General features: G+C 36.0%; 1 protein-coding gene across 5 annotated transcripts in view; it reads right to left on the bottom strand.

Annotated features, from left to right (window-relative positions):
• Positions 1 to 2,452: 2,452 nt before the first annotated feature.
• Positions 2,453 to 18,097, bottom strand: part of NEK1 (NIMA-related kinase 1) — a 204,946-nt gene continuing 189,301 nt past the window's right edge. For all 5 annotated transcript variants that reach the window (XM_011959631.1, XM_011959633.1, XM_011959637.1 and 2 more), the window contains 5 exons: positions 15,322 to 15,473; positions 10,436 to 10,644; positions 9,321 to 9,451; positions 9,025 to 9,157; positions 2,453 to 3,706 (listed from right to left, as the gene is read on the bottom strand). In XM_011959631.1, the coding sequence (XP_011815021.1) occupies positions 3,693 to 3,706; positions 9,025 to 9,157; positions 9,321 to 9,451; positions 10,436 to 10,644; positions 15,322 to 15,473 (639 nt within the window). In that variant the 3' untranslated portion in view covers positions 2,453 to 3,692. The remainder of the gene's footprint in view (positions 3,707 to 9,024; positions 9,158 to 9,320; positions 9,452 to 10,435; positions 10,645 to 15,321; positions 15,474 to 18,097) is intronic.

Here is an 18,097-nt window from a genome sequence, read left to right as displayed (position 1 = left end):
TTTCCCAGTTGCACTTGAGAGACTAGTTGCATATTTCTTTTACTTTATTCTGCTTGAAATTCACTGGGCTTCTTCAGTCTGTGGATTGATGTCTTCCAATTGTTCTCAAAAGCTCTCAGCCTTTATTTTCTCAAATCACTTTACCTCATTTTCTCTCTCTGGAACTCTAGTCAAATACTCATTAGACCTTCTCACTGAATCTTTGTCTCTCTTCTGTACTACATTTTTCTCTCTCGGTGCTATGTTATGGGTAATTTTTTCTAGTTCTCTCTTCTGCCATGAAGTTTGCTACTAAGAATGTCCACTGAGTTTTAAAATGTTGGTTATTGTATTTTTCATGTATATAAATTATATTTTATCTTTTAATTTGTATCCTTTTTCTTTCCCTACAAATATTTTCAAGTTCATTGATCATTTTTTAAACACAATAAGCATAGTTGTTTAATAATCTCTCATAATTCTGTATCTAAAGCGTGTGCAGAGTTTGATTTCTTGTGCACTATTTTCTCTTTCACTCCATGTCCACCACTGCTCCTGAAAATTTACTTACAGTGCTTTGCAAAACACCTAATTAATGTGTCTTCCTTCAGAGAGGTACTGGAATGGCTTCTGCCAGGTTCAGGGGACACTACTCGTTGGGAACTACCTCAAATTATGTGAAATCTAAAGGTCCTTCGTCCACCCAGGCTTTTGTGCTCAAGGCATACACACATAGAAAAAAACCATCTGAAGGCTGGTATGTGGCCACAACTTATCTGACTTTTCTGTCCCTTTCCCTTCTTACAGTCCCTACGTTTGGGGTTGGGTTTAGTTTTAGCTCTCCCTTAGTGTGAAGATGTAACCCTTTGGGGTTTCCTATGGGATTCTCCAACTAGGATGGTCCTTGACCTTACCTTTCATCCTTTTGGCCCCATAGGCCCACTATATCAAAGTGTGAGGTATTGGACATGCTTTCAGGTCAAAAGTGGCTTTTTCTCCTCCAATATTCTTATTTCTTTGAGTTGGGGCTTTCTTCAAAGCTTTGGTCGGCAATTCATCTTTTTATCTCTTGTGCATGTTTTTAGGTGTGTAACAAACACACACATACTCTTCAAAGATCCATCATCAGTCAAGTGATAAGCATTAGAGTATGTGTTAATTTATGAGGAAAAATCCCAACTTTAACCTCTCTGTTGAGAAGTTTTAAAATGGTAAGTAGAATGGTGTGTTACTTCCAGAAATAGGAAACATCAGTAATTTTTTTTCTTTTTTAAAGTGATGGAATCTTGCTTTGTTGCCCAGACAGGAGAGCAGCGGCATGACCACAACTCACTGTAGCCTTGAACTCCTGGGCTCAAGCAATCCTCCTGCTTCAGCCTGCCGAGTAGCTGGGACTACAGGTGCACACCACTGCCTCCAGTTAATTTCGTTTTTTCTAGAGATGAGGTCTCACTTGATTGCCCAGGCTGGTCTTGTACTCCTGGCTTCAAGTGATCCTCCCACCTCTGCCTCCCAACCTGCTGGGATTACAGGTGTGAGCCAGTGTGCCTGGCCTGTAGAATTCTTAATGCATGAATGCCAGGTGTACTATTTTCTATCAATTTTTTTTTTCTTTTTTGAGACAATGTTTCACTTTGTTGCCCAGGCTGGAGTGCAGTGGTGCAATGTTGGCTCACCGCAACCTCCACCTCCTGGGTTCAAGCAATTCTCTGTCTCAGCCTCCCAAGTAGTAGGCACCATGCCTGGCTAATTTTTGTATTTTAGTGAAGATGGGGTTTCACCATCTTGGCCAGGCTGGTCTTGAACTCCTGACCTCATGATCCACCTGCCTCGGCCTCCCAAATTCCTATCAAATTTATTCTTTTTGATTCTCTAGGGGAGATAAGAATGTTCAACTAATAACAGTGTAAGACCTAGGAACTGCTCTGACCCTGACCCTTTACACAAGTGACTTAATTTCATGTTCAACTCAATATCCTTGCATGTTAAATGGAGAAAAGACAAAATTATCCTGATAGCCCATTTAATGCTAACATTTATGAATCTACAGATGCTTCTACATGTCAACTCCAACACTTATAACAGACTTTACTGAAATAGCCCTTTTCCTACTTGGCATAATCTTTCCATAACAACACTCTAGAGTCACACACTGCTAATCACCTGGAGATGGCACAAATCCTATTGTTCATCCTTATTCATGCACATATAACATCTTCTGAAATAGGGCTAAAACAATATTTTCTACTATATTATACCCTTTTCTAATAGCTGTAATCGTTTAAGAATTAACACATAACCTCTGCAAAATATGACCATCTTTCAGAATTGTACAGAATTAAAGCACAGAATTCATTTTCTTCCATTATGAAGAAAGAAATCATCAGGCACAAAACCAACAAAAGTATTCTCAGCTTGATGTGAAAACCTTCTATTGAGAAAAGTGCTAATAAATAAAAAACAATCAATGATATACTTCAGGTAGATAATAAAAATTTAATAGCAATATCAGAAAATAAACACACATATAAAAAATCAAGTATTTAGTTTTGGATATTAGAAATAATACACATAATAAATTCAACATACTGATAGTGCTGCAAGATAAGATTTTATTTTTCAAATTACATATTATGCCAACCAGCCTGCTTTGTACTCAGAGGTTCAAAAACTCTGCTTTTATTACGAAGAACATCTGGACTGTAGACACCACTAACGAAACCAGGTTATACTTGGCATATTGCGATTGAAGCTGTGTGATCATCATCTTAATGACCTAACTAAATCCTCTGATAATGGAAAGAAGTTCAAGAGGCAAACATTTCCCTCCCTAGGATCTTAGTTACCAAAACTGTCACAGTGTCAACATAAAAATAATTATTTCCTCCTTTTTAACATCACATTGTCCTTGGAACATATGTATGAGATGAAGTTAAAAACCAAAAGAGCAACTTTAAGCTATATGCTAGGTCAATGTTAAATCCACAGACTAATTTTTCAATATAGTATTCCTGGTTCTGGTCATTAAAGAGAAATAAAGGCATTAAACCAACTTTTTATATGTCAGGAAATATAATTTTGCTATTCTTTCATAATCAAATCTTTCAATGATTTCTAAGACTGTTTCTACAGCCTGTGTGCTAGTTCAGGAGACACACTGGTTGTAAAAGGACTTGAGAATATAAACTTTAAGGCTAAAAATTTCATCTTCAAAATGTATAGATCTAAATAGAGCCCTTGACAAGGTGATTTAATGTAGAACTGCTGGCCAGAATGAAAACAAGTACTAGAAAGAAAAAAGGTCATTCTTAAAGACTTCATTGAAAAGCCACAGACAGGTCCTTCATGACATAGGTAATTCCCTCAACCTAAAGACATTTGCTGAAAGTCAGAGTTACCCTATTGCATAGTAAATCTTCAAAACCATTAAGTCAGGTTCTGGGTCAATGTTTCCTATGCTTTGGTTGGATGATTTAATAAAGTATATATTTTACAGGATTTAACCATGGAATTCAACGAACCAAATAGATAAAATATTAGAATCTTCATTGAAAAATGGCATGTTTCTCCATCTTTTTCAGGCAATAAGCAAGACCATCTTAAATCTGATTTTTTAAATAAATAATTGCTGTATTTCCCACTGAAGCTCGTTATTCTGATGAGCCAAATTCAAATGCTTTCATATAGTTGAGGATTAAAAATCATTTTGAGGATTATTCATCATTATCTGTAAAAAAAAGAAAAATAATTCACTTCATTTCAAATCAAGTTGTATCTACTTTAAAAAAAACCCATTCTTGTTCACGCTAAAGGAGAAGAGCTTTCATGTAGTTTTAAACATATTTTTAAAATTATTGTATCACACATTCATTGTAAAATATTCAGATATTCAGACAGTACAATGAAGAATAAAATGGGAAGCAAAAATCCTCTATAAGCGAAAGATAACCAACGTTAACTTTATATAAATCCTCCCACAATGCTTTCCCATGCATACACAAATATCTTTTAAAAATTACACTAAAATCCACTGAAAACACCCTAGTGAATGGAAAGGTGGATACATAAGATAAGATTAGAAAATGTTAATGTTAGAATCTAGGTGGTGAGTGCATGGGTGATCACTGTAAAGTTCTTTCAAATTTTCAATACGATAAACATTTGACAATAAAATGTTAAAGAATAAATCATGAATATATTTTATGTTGACTTCAGTGTCTGCATAGTATTCTGTTTAATGGATATGACATAATTAACCATTATTATTTATAGACATTTTTGTTATTTTCAATTTTTTTTAATTCTAAAGATTATAATCAAGTGAATTAAACAGATTGGTTAACTTAATCTTACATCCAAGCACTATCTTCCAGATTCTAGCAAAAGTGATCTTTCATTAAAATCCAAGGGTCATATCAAATCACTGCACTGCTTAAAACATTCATTAGCTCCCTACTGCCTCAAAATGGGATCCACGCTCCTTAATGTGGATTACAATGCCCTTCATTATCTGGCCTTTTAAATATTTCTCATCTTACCAAATTTCATTCCCCACCTTCCTCAACTGCCCCTATAATTTATGCTGTAGGAACACTGAATTGCTTATAGTTCCCTACTACACTTTGCATCCTTCCCCGTATGTGTACTTATTTGCGTTAAATTCCCATTCATCTTTCAGAATCCAACTTTGATGTCCTCTCCCCTAGGAAGACCTATCCTGTCACCATCACTGTAGTTGGATCTTTGCTTTATAACTTACGTACATTTTATTGCTTCCAAGGTAACACTGATCACTCTGTACTATATATTTACTTACTTTTGAAATAATCAGGAAAGTAATGAAGACATATATCCATAATATGTAGAATTAACAAAAGCTAACTTTTGGCCATAGTGGTTTGGATTACTTAAGTAAAAGCATATTACAGATAGAGAGTATCCTTTCTCAATCTTATTGCCTTCTCTTCTTCCCCAGGGGCATTTTCAGTACTGTGAAACTGATGTGTATTCTTCCCACTCATGGGTTTTTGCTTTAATTTTTATTATACACATGCACATCTAAATAAAATTGGTTATAAACACTACATAAATGTTGTAATATTCTACTTATTCAACTCATCTTGTTTGTGGGGCTTATCCATATTGATAGATGGAATTTAATTCACTCATTTTAGCTGATGTATAAAATTTCATTACATAAATGCAGCCCAATATTCCACCTAAAATGAGTATGAAGAGAAGGTATGTGTCTCCTCCTTAAGAATCTATAATGGCCAGGCGTGGTGGCTCATGCCTGTAATCCCAGCACTTTGGGAGACTGAGGCAGACAGATCACCTGAGGTCAGGAGTTTGAGACCAGCCTGGCCAACATGGTGAAACCCTGTCTCTACTAAAAATACAAAAATTAGCCGGGTGTGGTGGTGTGTGCCTGTAATCCCAGCTACTTGGGAGGGTAAGACAGGAGAATCACTTGAACCCGGGAGGCAGAGGTTGCAGCAAGCCGAGATTGTGCCACTGCACTCCAGCCTGGGAGACAGAGCAAGACTCCATCAAAAAAAAAAAAAAAAAAAAAGGAATCTATAAACTTGGGCTGCTAATGCTAATACTCTATGTGAGAACATGGTAGCCTCTGCCAGATACAGCTGTTATACTCCTTCTCTCCTTGTGGAAGAATTTATTAGGAATACTATCAAATCATTTATACATTTTATTAGCTCTATTCGACTTCTGACTCCGGACAGCATCTAGCTATGGACAAAAAAGCATTAACTTTATCAATGGCTGAAGATACTGATGCTTACCAAACCTGCACCATAACAGTATCAGGAGAGTTAAACAGCCAAGGCTGTCTTTTCAGGACTCATCCAATTTCCAGTGAAATAAAACAGAAATGCGTTTTGACAATCTTCTTTTTAACTTGAACCTTAATGACTTGATGTCACTTTCGGGTGAGCTAGATAAAATTTTGCTTACCCCTTCCCTTCTTTACTCTCCTCTTTCCCCAACATAGAGAATAACAGTGTATAAGTACCATATGCAGATGACATGGCTTTATTATCTCCTAGATGTGCCCTAAAAGATAGCTGTCTGGACAACTATCTCTAAGACAGGTAGGCTGGGTACGGTGGGTCACACCTGTAATCCTAGCACTTTAGGAAGCTGAGGTGGGTGGACAGCTTCAGCCCAGGAGTTCGTAATCAACCCAGGCAACATGGTGAAATGCCATCTCTACCAAACAAATACAAAAATGAGTCGGGCATGGCAGCTTACGCCAGTAGTACCAGTTACTCAGGAGGCTGAAGTGGGAGGACTGCTTGAGCCCAGGAGGCGGAGTTTGCAGTGAGTTGAGATCATGCCACGGTACTCCAACCTGGGTGACAGAGCCAGGCCCTGTCTCCATAAAAAAAAAAAAAAAACCCAACCCAAAATCCCCCAAATAAAAAAGAACAGCTATATATGGGCTCTAATGACTTCCAATATGAAGGACTGCAAAAACAGTTTTTCTGAATTGATGAATATGAAATCTAAATCCGGTCATTTCATTTAACTCTCATGATTAACAATATAAAACAGCAAGTCATCCACATAGTTCAATATCCATTTTGTAACCAGTTTCTTTAGTAGCTATAGTAGTAAGTTATAATATTTTATGGGCTATATTAAATTCTTTTTTTAAAGCTATACCTGCTGTAATGGTATGTACTAAGAGTTTTAGAAAAGATTGCCAGGGTAGGCATTTGCCTTTAATTGCCTTACATTTTTTTCTAGGCTGAAGGAATTACTGTCAGGCTTTATGATACAGAACGTTGGGGTTCTCTTTTCCTTTTCATTTGTGTACTAGAGAAAATCTGATATTGCTTCTTGAGTGGTGTATTAACCTAGCCTGATTCTTGGTCCTCTGCGGGGGAAATGGCCTTCCGTGTAGGCGTATATCCTTTTGAAGCCACTCAGTTGTCAAAAGAGGATGTCAATTCTACCTCATGAATAAGTTGATTGTTACAGTTCTCCACTTAAGGGGCAAAGCAAACTAAAAGCTCTCCAGATACTTGTCCAGCAAAACTGAACCCCAAACACATTGTTGCTGATTACTTATGAAAAGCTCTATTGAAACAATACTTAAGGAGAACTGCCTGGAGGTGGAACAGTCTGAATATGAATAGAATTGGTTTGATACACTCCACAGAATTACTGAAATGGAATCATCCTCTGGCTTCGTGCCATTAACTTACAGCATGACATATGAGAAACAGTCTCATGAAATCTAAATATTGTAAAAATTACTGAGGATACTTTTCATTCCATTATAGCACTGTTTTGTAAAATGAAGTTCAAGATCCCAATAAAATAAGAAATCCACAAGTACCAGAAAATGTCTACATTTTATATTTTCATTTTGATAAAAATTTTTAATATTTAGAAAAATACATCTGTTTTACAGTAATAATTCACAATTGACAGAAATTTTCTATGACTAAGACTTGAGGTTTTTTTTTTATTGGAGTTTATAGATCCTTGGATTCTTGTGCCTGAAAAAAATATTTTTTTGCCCCTGGATCCATATGTTATTCAAGTTTGAGGAACACTGCATGATAGTGCCCTCCTTTTAAAGATCATGGGAAAACTGTTCCTTTGGTTTCAATACCAAAAATAGCTGTCCTCTGAGCAACTAAAATGTTTTGTCTCATGAATACTGTGACTCATGTAATTAATTAGGTTTTCTGCTTTGTGAGAAAGACCAGCACCAAATTTGTTTCCTGTTTTTAGAAAATGTGGAGACCTTTTGAACATGAAGTTTATATTCCTCATTCCTGGCTTCATGTTATACTGCTTGTGCTCATTTGTCCAATATGTTCACTTCCCCAGATTTTTTTAAAAACTTAATTCTCTCTCTTACCATATATATATATATTTAAATGCAATTTTAGACTTTTTTGTATGAATATGCAAACAAATTTTGTATGGAATACAAATAAATTTTATAAACACTTTTATTGCTAAAATTAAGCATCAACATTTAAAACCCTTAATTTTAGTCTATGAATTAAACCTTTAAAGTAATAAGATTAATGTTTGGGCAAATAATCTAGAAATAAATTGTTGTTCAAAATTTTACATATTGCTTTTTGTGTCAAAGAGTTTTGCCAGGTGCAGTGGCTCATGTCTATAACCCCAGCACTTTGGTAGGCCAAGGAGGGTGAATCATTTGAGGTCAGGAGTTCGAGGCCAGCCTGGCCAACATGGTGAGATCCCATCTCTACCAAAAATACAAAAATTAGTCAGCCGTGGTGGCACCTGTAGACCCAGCTACTCAGGAGGCTGAGGTAGGAGAATAACTTGAACCCAGGAAGCAGAAGTTGCAGTGAGCTGAGATCACACCACCACACTCCAGCCTGGGCAACAAGACTCTGACTCAAAACAAAAAACAAAAAAACACAACTTATTCTAATTTATAATCTTACTTTTTTTTTTTTTGGGACAGCGTCTGGCTCTGTCACCAAGGCTAAGTGCACTAGCACAATCACAGCTCACTGCAGCTTCCAACTCCTGGGCTCAAGCAATCCTCCCACCTCAGCCTCCTGAGTAGCTGGGACTACAGGTGCTCACCACCACGCCTACCTAATTAAAATTTAATGAAACCTATCATTTTGTTGTCCAGGATGGTCTCAAACTCCTGGCCTCAAGCCATCCTCACACTTAAGCCTCCCAAGTAGCTGGAATCACAAGCATGAGCCACTGCACCCAGCTAGGATTATTCTAATTGCTAGAGCTGTCCAAAAATCTATCTAGTAAGATTTTTAAAAATCTCATTCAAAGGTTCCTTATAAATTAAATTAAAAATATGGACTTAAAGGACTTAAGTCAGTAAAAGTATATGACAGATCAGTAAAAGTATATGACAAAGTTAATATTATTATTGCTTAAAAGTAATATAGTTCCCATGTAGATTTCACAAAATGGATGTGATGTAAGCTGAGTCATATATATGTATCATCTTGTTTTTCTCACATTTATTGAAAATTATACAGACATGTGAGGAAATCTTACCTTCTTGGTAGGCTCCATCTGCCATGACTAAATGAAGAATCTTGGCATAAAGATGCTGATGTTCATTTCCCAAAATATTTTGAACTATTTTTGAACAAATTTCAATATTTTCATCTTCATCTTCATGAATAGCCTATACCAAATTCCCAAATATAAATTAATATTTGAATAACTTTCGCTAATTGTAGACTTCACTTTTTATTTATAATAAATCTAATGACCAATAAAGATCATTAACATTTCTCTAACCTTCAAACAGAGCACATTTTAAGTGTTTTAATTGACTTTTCACTTACCTTTATTTTCTCATAAACCTCAAAGAATTTTTCAAAGCCCATTTCCTGCTCCAGATGAAGTCTCAGTTCCTCTAAATGGTTAAAGACACTATCATATTCACATTCACTAGCAGTTTCCCCATCACTGTTATCTAAAAAATAAAATTAAAAAGACTGAATAAAATAACTCTTACCCTAACAGACTAAAATTCTATGACAAATGAATAATGTCATTGAAGTAGACTACTTCTACTTTCATTATAAACGGTTTTTGTCATTTTAATATTTGTCCTTTATTTGGTAAAAATTATGTATAAATCTGTCTAAACAAGAATGTTACTTTTCCTTTATAGATATAAAAAATAAATCAGGATGGAATCAAAACACTCCTAGAGCTGTTACTTAAATGAATAAAAAAGTGGAAAAAGCACACTCCATGTTTTGCTTTGAAGCAGCTAACCCTAACTACTATTTTCAAAAGTTGGTAACAAATGCGGGCCATACCATGGAAAAGCCTGCAGAAGGTAGACAACCTAAGACATACATCATTACATTTCAGGAAAGCACCTGGAAAGTATAAATGGCCAATATGTTTTGTCATGTACATGCTCAAGATACTTTGAAAAAAAACATTACTTAGTCTTTTCACATTAGCTTTTCTTCCTAAATTAACATAATATAGTTACTGAAATAGACACACTTTCTATGCATCTTAGGGGTAATGTTATGAAAGAGCAAGTTTCCAAATTTATGAAACGAGTTTTTAGTACTTTAAAAACTGCTTTCAGTGTTAACCCTGCTGATTAATATATGCAGAAATTCTTTCTAAAATATAGAATGACAAGAAAACAACGTTATTATCTTTATTACTGGAAAAATCAGTCAAGAAATGGAGATTAGAATAAAAATGCTTCAAAAAAGCATTGACATAATAGGAAAGAAAAAAATTTAATAAAAAAATGGAAAATCACATATTTGTATGAAAAGAAAAAGAGTGAAAAATGGGAGAGACCCAGAGGCATGCTTCAGTTGTATTTAAAGTTGGAAATGGTCCACAGCAGAGATTAGAAAACTATGTTCCACTTGAAATATTTGTAAACTGAAAAAGAAAAAGGTCCAAAACTCTGATTATGCACCTGAGTGCCATTCTTCGTTCAGGGCACTTTCACTGCTGGGATTGTCATCTTCATCCGCCACATCTGTCCCATTTGCAGTTGGCTCCACATCACTGTTCTTTAAGACTGACTCTTCTTCTTCACTGTATTCTTCACCAGGTTGTTCCCTAAGTAACTGTTCCATCGAGGCCTGCAGCTCTTGTAAATCTGTGTCAGTTTCTTCAAACACACTGAAATTTAAAAGGTTTAACTGAAAGTTTCAAACATACTGAAATTTACGAAGTTAAACAACTAAAACTACCTCATGCTGAAATGTTACTTTTACTCAATATGTAGGCACTTCTACTTAAAAAATCCTAATAGATAACAAAAAATCTGAAAAAAACCTACATTGTTTTTCACCAGTAAGTTGACGATGAACACAACACATATTCTGGAATTCATAAGCCAGACGATGATTTGTTTAAAATGATCCCAACTTGCCAAAGAGAATCACATAACTATTAATGTTACTCATTGCTTAAATTCTGAAACAGTGTTTTGATATTTTAAGAGGCCAGACTATAGAAGTTTTTCTAAAACAAATAATAGTAAACTATTTTCTCTTTTATGGAATTCTGTAATTTTCAAAATATCCATGTGGCTAATAGCTAGACACTATACAAAAGGCTTTCCATATAAATGCCCATTGGGCATTTGAACTTTTAGAAACAGAAATACTTAGGAAATTATATATTTATGTTAACAGGATGACCCAGTGAATAAAATGGTCACCAGAAATCTTATCTTTAGATGCTTATTCTTAAAGATGTTCTAAAATACATAATAAATAGATTTTCTGTGTAACTAGCCTATACCAACCATCATAATTCTTCACTGGAGAATCTTGTTTCTAAAGTATTGGTCAGAATATTAATTCTGTTTTCATGGGATTACAGATGCTGGAATGAAATAACTCACATAAATAATACCTTACATTTATATAGAACTTTCGCTTTTTAAATGGTTTTATCCTATTACTCAAATTTTATCCATAAAAAATCACTTTAGAGACATGAAAACTATGAAGCAAAGTGTTTAAATGACTTGGTCAAGGCCACAGAGTCAGTAAATGACAGAGCACTGAAATCTAGGCCTTTGACCACTTCTGTAATATCCGAGGAACATACTCAGAAAATTTTTTTTCCTTTTATGATTTGCTTCTTTCTCCTAACATGGAACATAAATGGAAAAGTTTGTAGACTAAAGGAGTTAATTGATGTTTTAGATGTCTGAAGACTTCTGAAAGAGACTGTGAACCTGAGCCAAGGATTTCATCTATCAGGAATGCAATGCTTAATAGGACACAAGGGCTAATTAAGGCCTTTCTAAGAGTTTAGACTCAAATCAAATATTTACTGAAGAACTAAAATATAAACACTATTGTGCAAGACTGTCAATATAATTTCCATTAATAGAAAGAGTAAATAATCTTTTTATGTAGAAATATCTTCATTTTGTACTTATATATACAAACTCCTATAATTTGACTTGTAGGAGCTATAGAAAATCTAGGCATCTAATTAGAATGAGAAAATAGTGTCTAATCTCTTGACTCATCCCACTAGTAGCATTTAACTTAACATACAATTACAAGACTAATTTAGGCTGGGTGCAGTGGCTCACGCCTGTAATCCTAGCCCTTTGGGAGGCTGAGGCAAGAGGACTGCTTGAGGCCAGGAGTTTGAGACCAGCCTGGGCAACATAGCGAGACCTCTCTAGAAAAATATTGCAAAAAACTTGGCTAGGCGTGGTGGCGTAAGCCTATATTCCTAGCTACTAGGGAGTCTGAGGCAGGAGGACTGCTTGAGCCCAGGAGTCCAAGGCTGCTGTGAGCTATGATTGTAGCACTGTACTATAGCCAGGGCAACAGAGTAAGACTCTATCTCCCAAAAAAATTTTATTATAAAAAAAAAATCAACAGAGCATGCACACCTGCTATGTACCATTACTACAATGAGTAAATATTGACCTGTTCATAAAATCATCTAGTGGCTAGCCTAGAGGAATTAGTGCCCTCTGCAGATGGTATTCAATTGAGGCAGCTAAGCTTGCCACTGTGAGAAAGTATGAGAAGATTAAGATCTTTTACTACATGAGCACCAAAAAACTTTAAGGTACTTAAAAAAAATCTGGTCTTGAATTCAGTTTTTAGTTGGCTTTCTTATAAAACCCTGACTAAATTTTAGACCAAAAAAATAATAATAATAATTTTCCAGAGACAAACATCAAGTGAAATATCCCTATAACAATATGAAATAACATCCTTTAAAAACAACTTGGTTTTCAGATTTTTCAATTAATACTAAAGGCTTCTAACTTAAGTTTCAAAATAATATTCTTTCATCAATTGTTCATTGAAAGAACACATGCATAACACAAACTTAGCAGCTTAGAAGAAAGAAAAAAATAAAAGAACACAAGCCACAAATAAGCTGCAGTTCATTCAGATAAAAATAAATGATTTCATAAAATTTTGGGAAAAAAATTAAAAAAAATTTTACTTAGCAGTTTGTCAACAATAAAAATCCTAAATGTTGTTATGTTCTCCAATAGGATTAATAAAAACACAATATTTCAGTGTTCAATGACCACAGTCAAGTAGAAGAAATAGAAGTAAAAAGGTAACTTTTCTTCTAGATTGTAAGGTCATTAGTAAAAATCTACAGAACTCTAAGAAAAATGAAAAAGGCAATCTTTTAAAAATAAAGTTTCAGTAGAAACTTAAGAAGTTTGCAAGGACAAGGCTTAAAAAAGAACCAAAAACCAGAAAATAAAATGTGCCAGCAGCATCGATCTATGTAACTCATTACGGAAGAAAACATTATGAGAGTGATATAATACTTTCAATCAGATCAAAATACAAGTTCTTTCCAAAGGTAAAAGTAAAAAACAGAAACAAGTTCAAAGAAATTACAAAATAAATTATAAAAAATTCTAATATTTTATAACTTTTTCTCCTGGTGATTTGAACACACTGTACCTTCTCGCCTTATTTTAGGAAACTCTGGTTTATTACCCCAAAAAGTGTGTAACATTTGTCTGAGGGGGTTGAGAGGGCTGACCAACACTGAACAAGGTAAAGGAAGGTTCTTATCTAAGGGGCCATCACTCCTCACAGCTCTCAGAGGTATTGCTTGTTAAATTTCCCTCCTAGATTCAGGATTCCCCACGAATCACAAAGAAAGCAATTTTGTGAAAACAACCCAATTACATGCAGACCACATGTGTGTACTTAGACATGTGTATACACACACACGAACAAAACTAGTCAACCTCGTAACTCCCCATTGCCATGGCTTTGAAATTATACATGGCAGGAGGTGGATGTGGAGCTTTCTGGTCATTCTCCTGGGAAACTGTAGAGCACAGTCATGAATTGCTTAACAACAGGAAGCATTCTGAGAAATGCATTGTTACAGCCAATTTCATTGTTGTGCTAACATCATAAAATGTACTTACACAAACCTACTCAGTATAGCTAACTACATACCTAGGCTATATAGTAAAGCCTGTTACTCCTAAGCTACAAACCTGTACAGCATATGACTGTACTCAATACTGGAAGCAACTGTAACACAACGATATCTGTCTATTCTAAATATATCTAAACATAGAAAAGGTACAGTGAAAACACTGTATAAAAGATAAAAAATGGTAAACTTAATAGGGTACTTATCTTAGGTCATTACTATACACTACTACAGACTTATAAACACAGTATGTGCTTAGGCGACACTAAATTTATAAATTTATTTTTCTGCAATAATAAATTAACTTGGCCAGGCCCAGTGGCTCACACCTGTAATCCCAGCTATTTGGGAGGGTGGGGTGGGAAGATTGCTTGAGCCCAGGAGTTGGAGGCTGCAGTGAGCTATCATCATGCCACTGCACTCCAGCTTATTTATTTTTCATTTTTGAGACAGGGTCTCACTCTGTTGCTCAGGCTGGAGTGCAGTGGCATGATCACGGCTCACTGCTGCCTCAAACTCTTGGGCTCAAGTGATTTTTCCACCTCAGCCTCCTGAGTAGCTGGGGCTACAAGGTGTGTGGTAACAAACCTGGCTATTTAAAAACATTTTTTTGGCTAGATGTGGTAGTAGCTCACGCTTGCAATCCCAGCACTTTGGGAGCCCGAGGTGGGCAGATCGCTTGAGGTCAGGAGTTTGAGACCAGCCTGACCAACATGGTGAAACCCCGTCTCTACCAAAAATACAAAAATTAGCCAGGTGTGGTGGCAAGTAATCTCAGTTACTCAGGAGGCTGAGGCAGGAAAATCACTTGAACTTGGAAGGCAGAGGTTGCAGTGAGCCAAGATCAAGCCACTGCACTCCAGCCTGGGTGACAGAGCAAGAGTCCATCTCAAAAGAAAAAAAAATTTTTTTTGTAGAGATCATGTCTCACTGTGTTGCCCAGGCTGATCTCAAACTACTGGGTTCAAGCATTCCTCCTGCCTTGGCCTCCCAATGTGGTTGGTGGGACTGTAGGCGTGAGCCACTGTGTCCAGCCTGCACCCCAGCTAGGTGATAGAGACCCTGTCTCTTAAAACAGATAAATATACAGAAGACATAAAAGCAGAGGTTAATGACGAAAAAAAAGAGCTAGGTAAGTTATCCCCTCCTTTTTCCATATAAATTCAGAAACTCTTTTAATGCTGTTTACCAATGACATTACAGCCACTGTGTCCAGCCTGCACTCCAGCTAGGTGACAGAGTGAGAGCCTGTCTCTTAAAATAGATAAAAATAATATACAGAAGACACAAAAGCAGAGGTTAACGATTTAAAAAAAGAGCTAAGTTATTCCCTCTTTTTTTACATATAAATTCAGAAACTCTTTTAATGCTGTTTACTAATGACATTATACTTACATGTCTTCAGAATCAGAAGGTCCTTCTTTAATGTTTTCATTTTCAATTTCTTCTATTTCAAGATTGTCTTGACGAACATCTCCTACAGTGGGAACATCCATAAGGGTTCTGAACAGCTTTGAGAGATCTGGAAGTGAACATGTCCTTAACATCTAAAATAAAAATCAACAAATTTCTTATTAGGAGAAAGATAATTAAAACATGAAAATGAGAGAAAACTAGAACTAACCACAATTTTGTTACATAGGTATATATATAAATACATATATATAAAATATTTTTAGAGCTAGAGGATTCAAAGGTGACTTGCATAAAGCTAGAACCTAATTATCTTGAATTTCAGCTCAGTCTTTTTTCACAGGAAACTAAACTTGTGAGTTATGTTTGGGTTCTAGCACAGGAATTCCCTGATACCACCTTTGAAAAGTAGGTGAGGTGTTTATTTAGGTATACACGTGGAATGGACTTGGATATCTGTCAGGAATCAGGCAGTGCTAGAAACTACCTGTTTTCTCCTATTCACTCATGACCCATTTGTTCCTCTTTTATGGTGTTTCTGCTAAATGTTCCTCTCATCTTCCTATGGTCAATTTGCCCCACACAGTCTTGCCCAAATGCTGCAGCATGTTAGTCTGAAGTTTGGCTAAGCGCCACCACACATAATCGATGGCCCCTTGTTATCACTCAATTGTAGGAATTGCTGATTAGCCACATACTGGTGAAATCAGGGGCCTCAAATCAGTGCAGAGAGAAGCCTATCCGTGCTTCCCTGACCATGGGACTGAGTGAAACCTTTCTCACTAGAACAGAAGGCTGGAAGGACAAGCACTTTGATGTCAATGCTGAGTATAATTTGTAGGAACAGTAAGAAGAAACTCAGCCAACTGAGTTGAGGAAAGAAAAAAGCACAGTTGAGGTGTTGAAAATGTGAATCTGTACTGTATAAGACAAGGAATAATAGAAATAGCCTCTGTCCAACAACCTTTCAACAATTAGAATGTGATAGATAGACAGAGCTATGAAACAACTACCTACATACGTAACTCTCACAGCTGGGTTAACCCTAAAGGAATCTGTGAGATTTGAAACATGACTACTAAGGCACTGATAAGAACTCTTCACCAGATGGGAGCCTGTGAGGAAAACACAATGTTTAGCATATTAATGAAAATTTATATACTTGGCCAATTTTATTGGTACAATCTGTTTTTGAGAATAATGAAAAAGATTTCCATTATTTGAACATAATTTAAATGTTCTCACATTCAAGGGAAAAACTGTTAGGAACTACAAGTTGGTAAAAGTACACTGCTTATTAAATCACTTAGTGATGGTACCGAAAGTATTTCTTTTGCTGAATTTCCCACTGTCTGCAGAATAACACTTTCCTTGTTAATTATTTTAATGGTTTGAACCATGTATCTTATAAACTAGCACTACGTACCAGAAATGGTTTCCTTAGGTACCTGCTAATCAATAAATAGCACATAAGCATTATATACTTAAATTTCAGGGGACTACATAAAATAATGCAATATTTTTTAGGGTAAGATACATTTTGGCCCTGATAAAATAATCTCAATTCTAGTTTACTCCTTTTGCTAACCAAAAGAAATTTCAAGTGGTCATGTAATTTGACAACTTATCTGCCGGAACAGGTTTATACCAATCCACTAATCTGACAGCTATCAACTGGATAAGCCCATCATGTTCACAGTATTCCCTGGTAGACTAATAAGTCCCCCCATTTACTCCCCCTTGGCTTTGGAGGTTTTTTTTCCCTGTAGATTTATTTATTTATTTATTTTCATTTTTCCTTTTCATCTTTTTAACAATACAAATGATTTTTTTATTTTAATAGTTTTTGCGGTATAGGTGATTTTTGGTTACATGAGCAAGTTCTTTAGCGGTGATTTCTGAGATTTTGGTGCATGCAACACCCAAGTAGTGTACACTGTACCCAATGTGCAGTCTTTTATCCCTCACCTACCTCTCACCCTTCCCCCCTTGAGTCCCCAAAGTCCATTATATCACTCTTATGCCTTTGTGTCTTCACTTATTCCCACTTATAATTCCCACTTATTCACTAGTTCCCACTTATAAATGAGAACATATGCTATTTGGTTTTTTATTTCTGAGTTATTTCACTTAGAATAATGGCCTCCAGCTCTATCCAAGTTGCTGCAAAAGACATTATCTCATTCCTTTTAATGGCTGAGTAGTCTTCTGAGGTACGAGGTACGTATATTTCACATTTTCTTTACCCACTCTTTGGTTGATGGGCAGTTAGGTCATTTCCATATCTTTGCAATTGCAAATTGTGCTGTTATCAACATGCATATGCGTGTGTGTGTGTGTGTGTGTGTGTGTGTGTCTTTTTCATATAATGACTTCTTTTCCTTTGGGTAGACACCCAGTGGTGGGATTGCTGGATTGAAGGATAGTTCTACTTTTAGTTCTTTAAGGAACCTCCATACTGTTTTCCATAGTGGTTGTACTAATTTACATTCCCACTAGCAGTGTAAAAGTGTTCCCTTTTCATCACATCCAAGCCAACATCTATTGTTTTACTTACTATTATTTTTTTTTTTGAGACGGAGTCTCACTCTGTCACCCAGGCTGGAGTGCAGTGGCGCGATCACAGCTCACTGCAAGCTCTGCCTCCCAGGTTCACGCCATTCTCCTGCCTCAGTCTCCCGAGCAGCTGGGACTACAGGTGCCTGCCACCACACCCAGCTAATTTTTTGTATTTTTAGTAGAGATGGGGTTTCACCGT

The sequence above is a fragment of the Colobus angolensis genome, unplaced genomic scaffold (genome assembly GCF_000951035.1).
Source record: "Colobus angolensis palliatus isolate OR3802 unplaced genomic scaffold, Cang.pa_1.0 Scaffold5, whole genome shotgun sequence".
NCBI classification, from domain to species: domain Eukaryota; kingdom Metazoa; phylum Chordata; class Mammalia; order Primates; family Cercopithecidae; genus Colobus; species Colobus angolensis.
The sequence above is the reverse complement of the archived record's forward strand: the minus strand, read 5'-3'. Positions and strand labels throughout refer to the sequence as shown.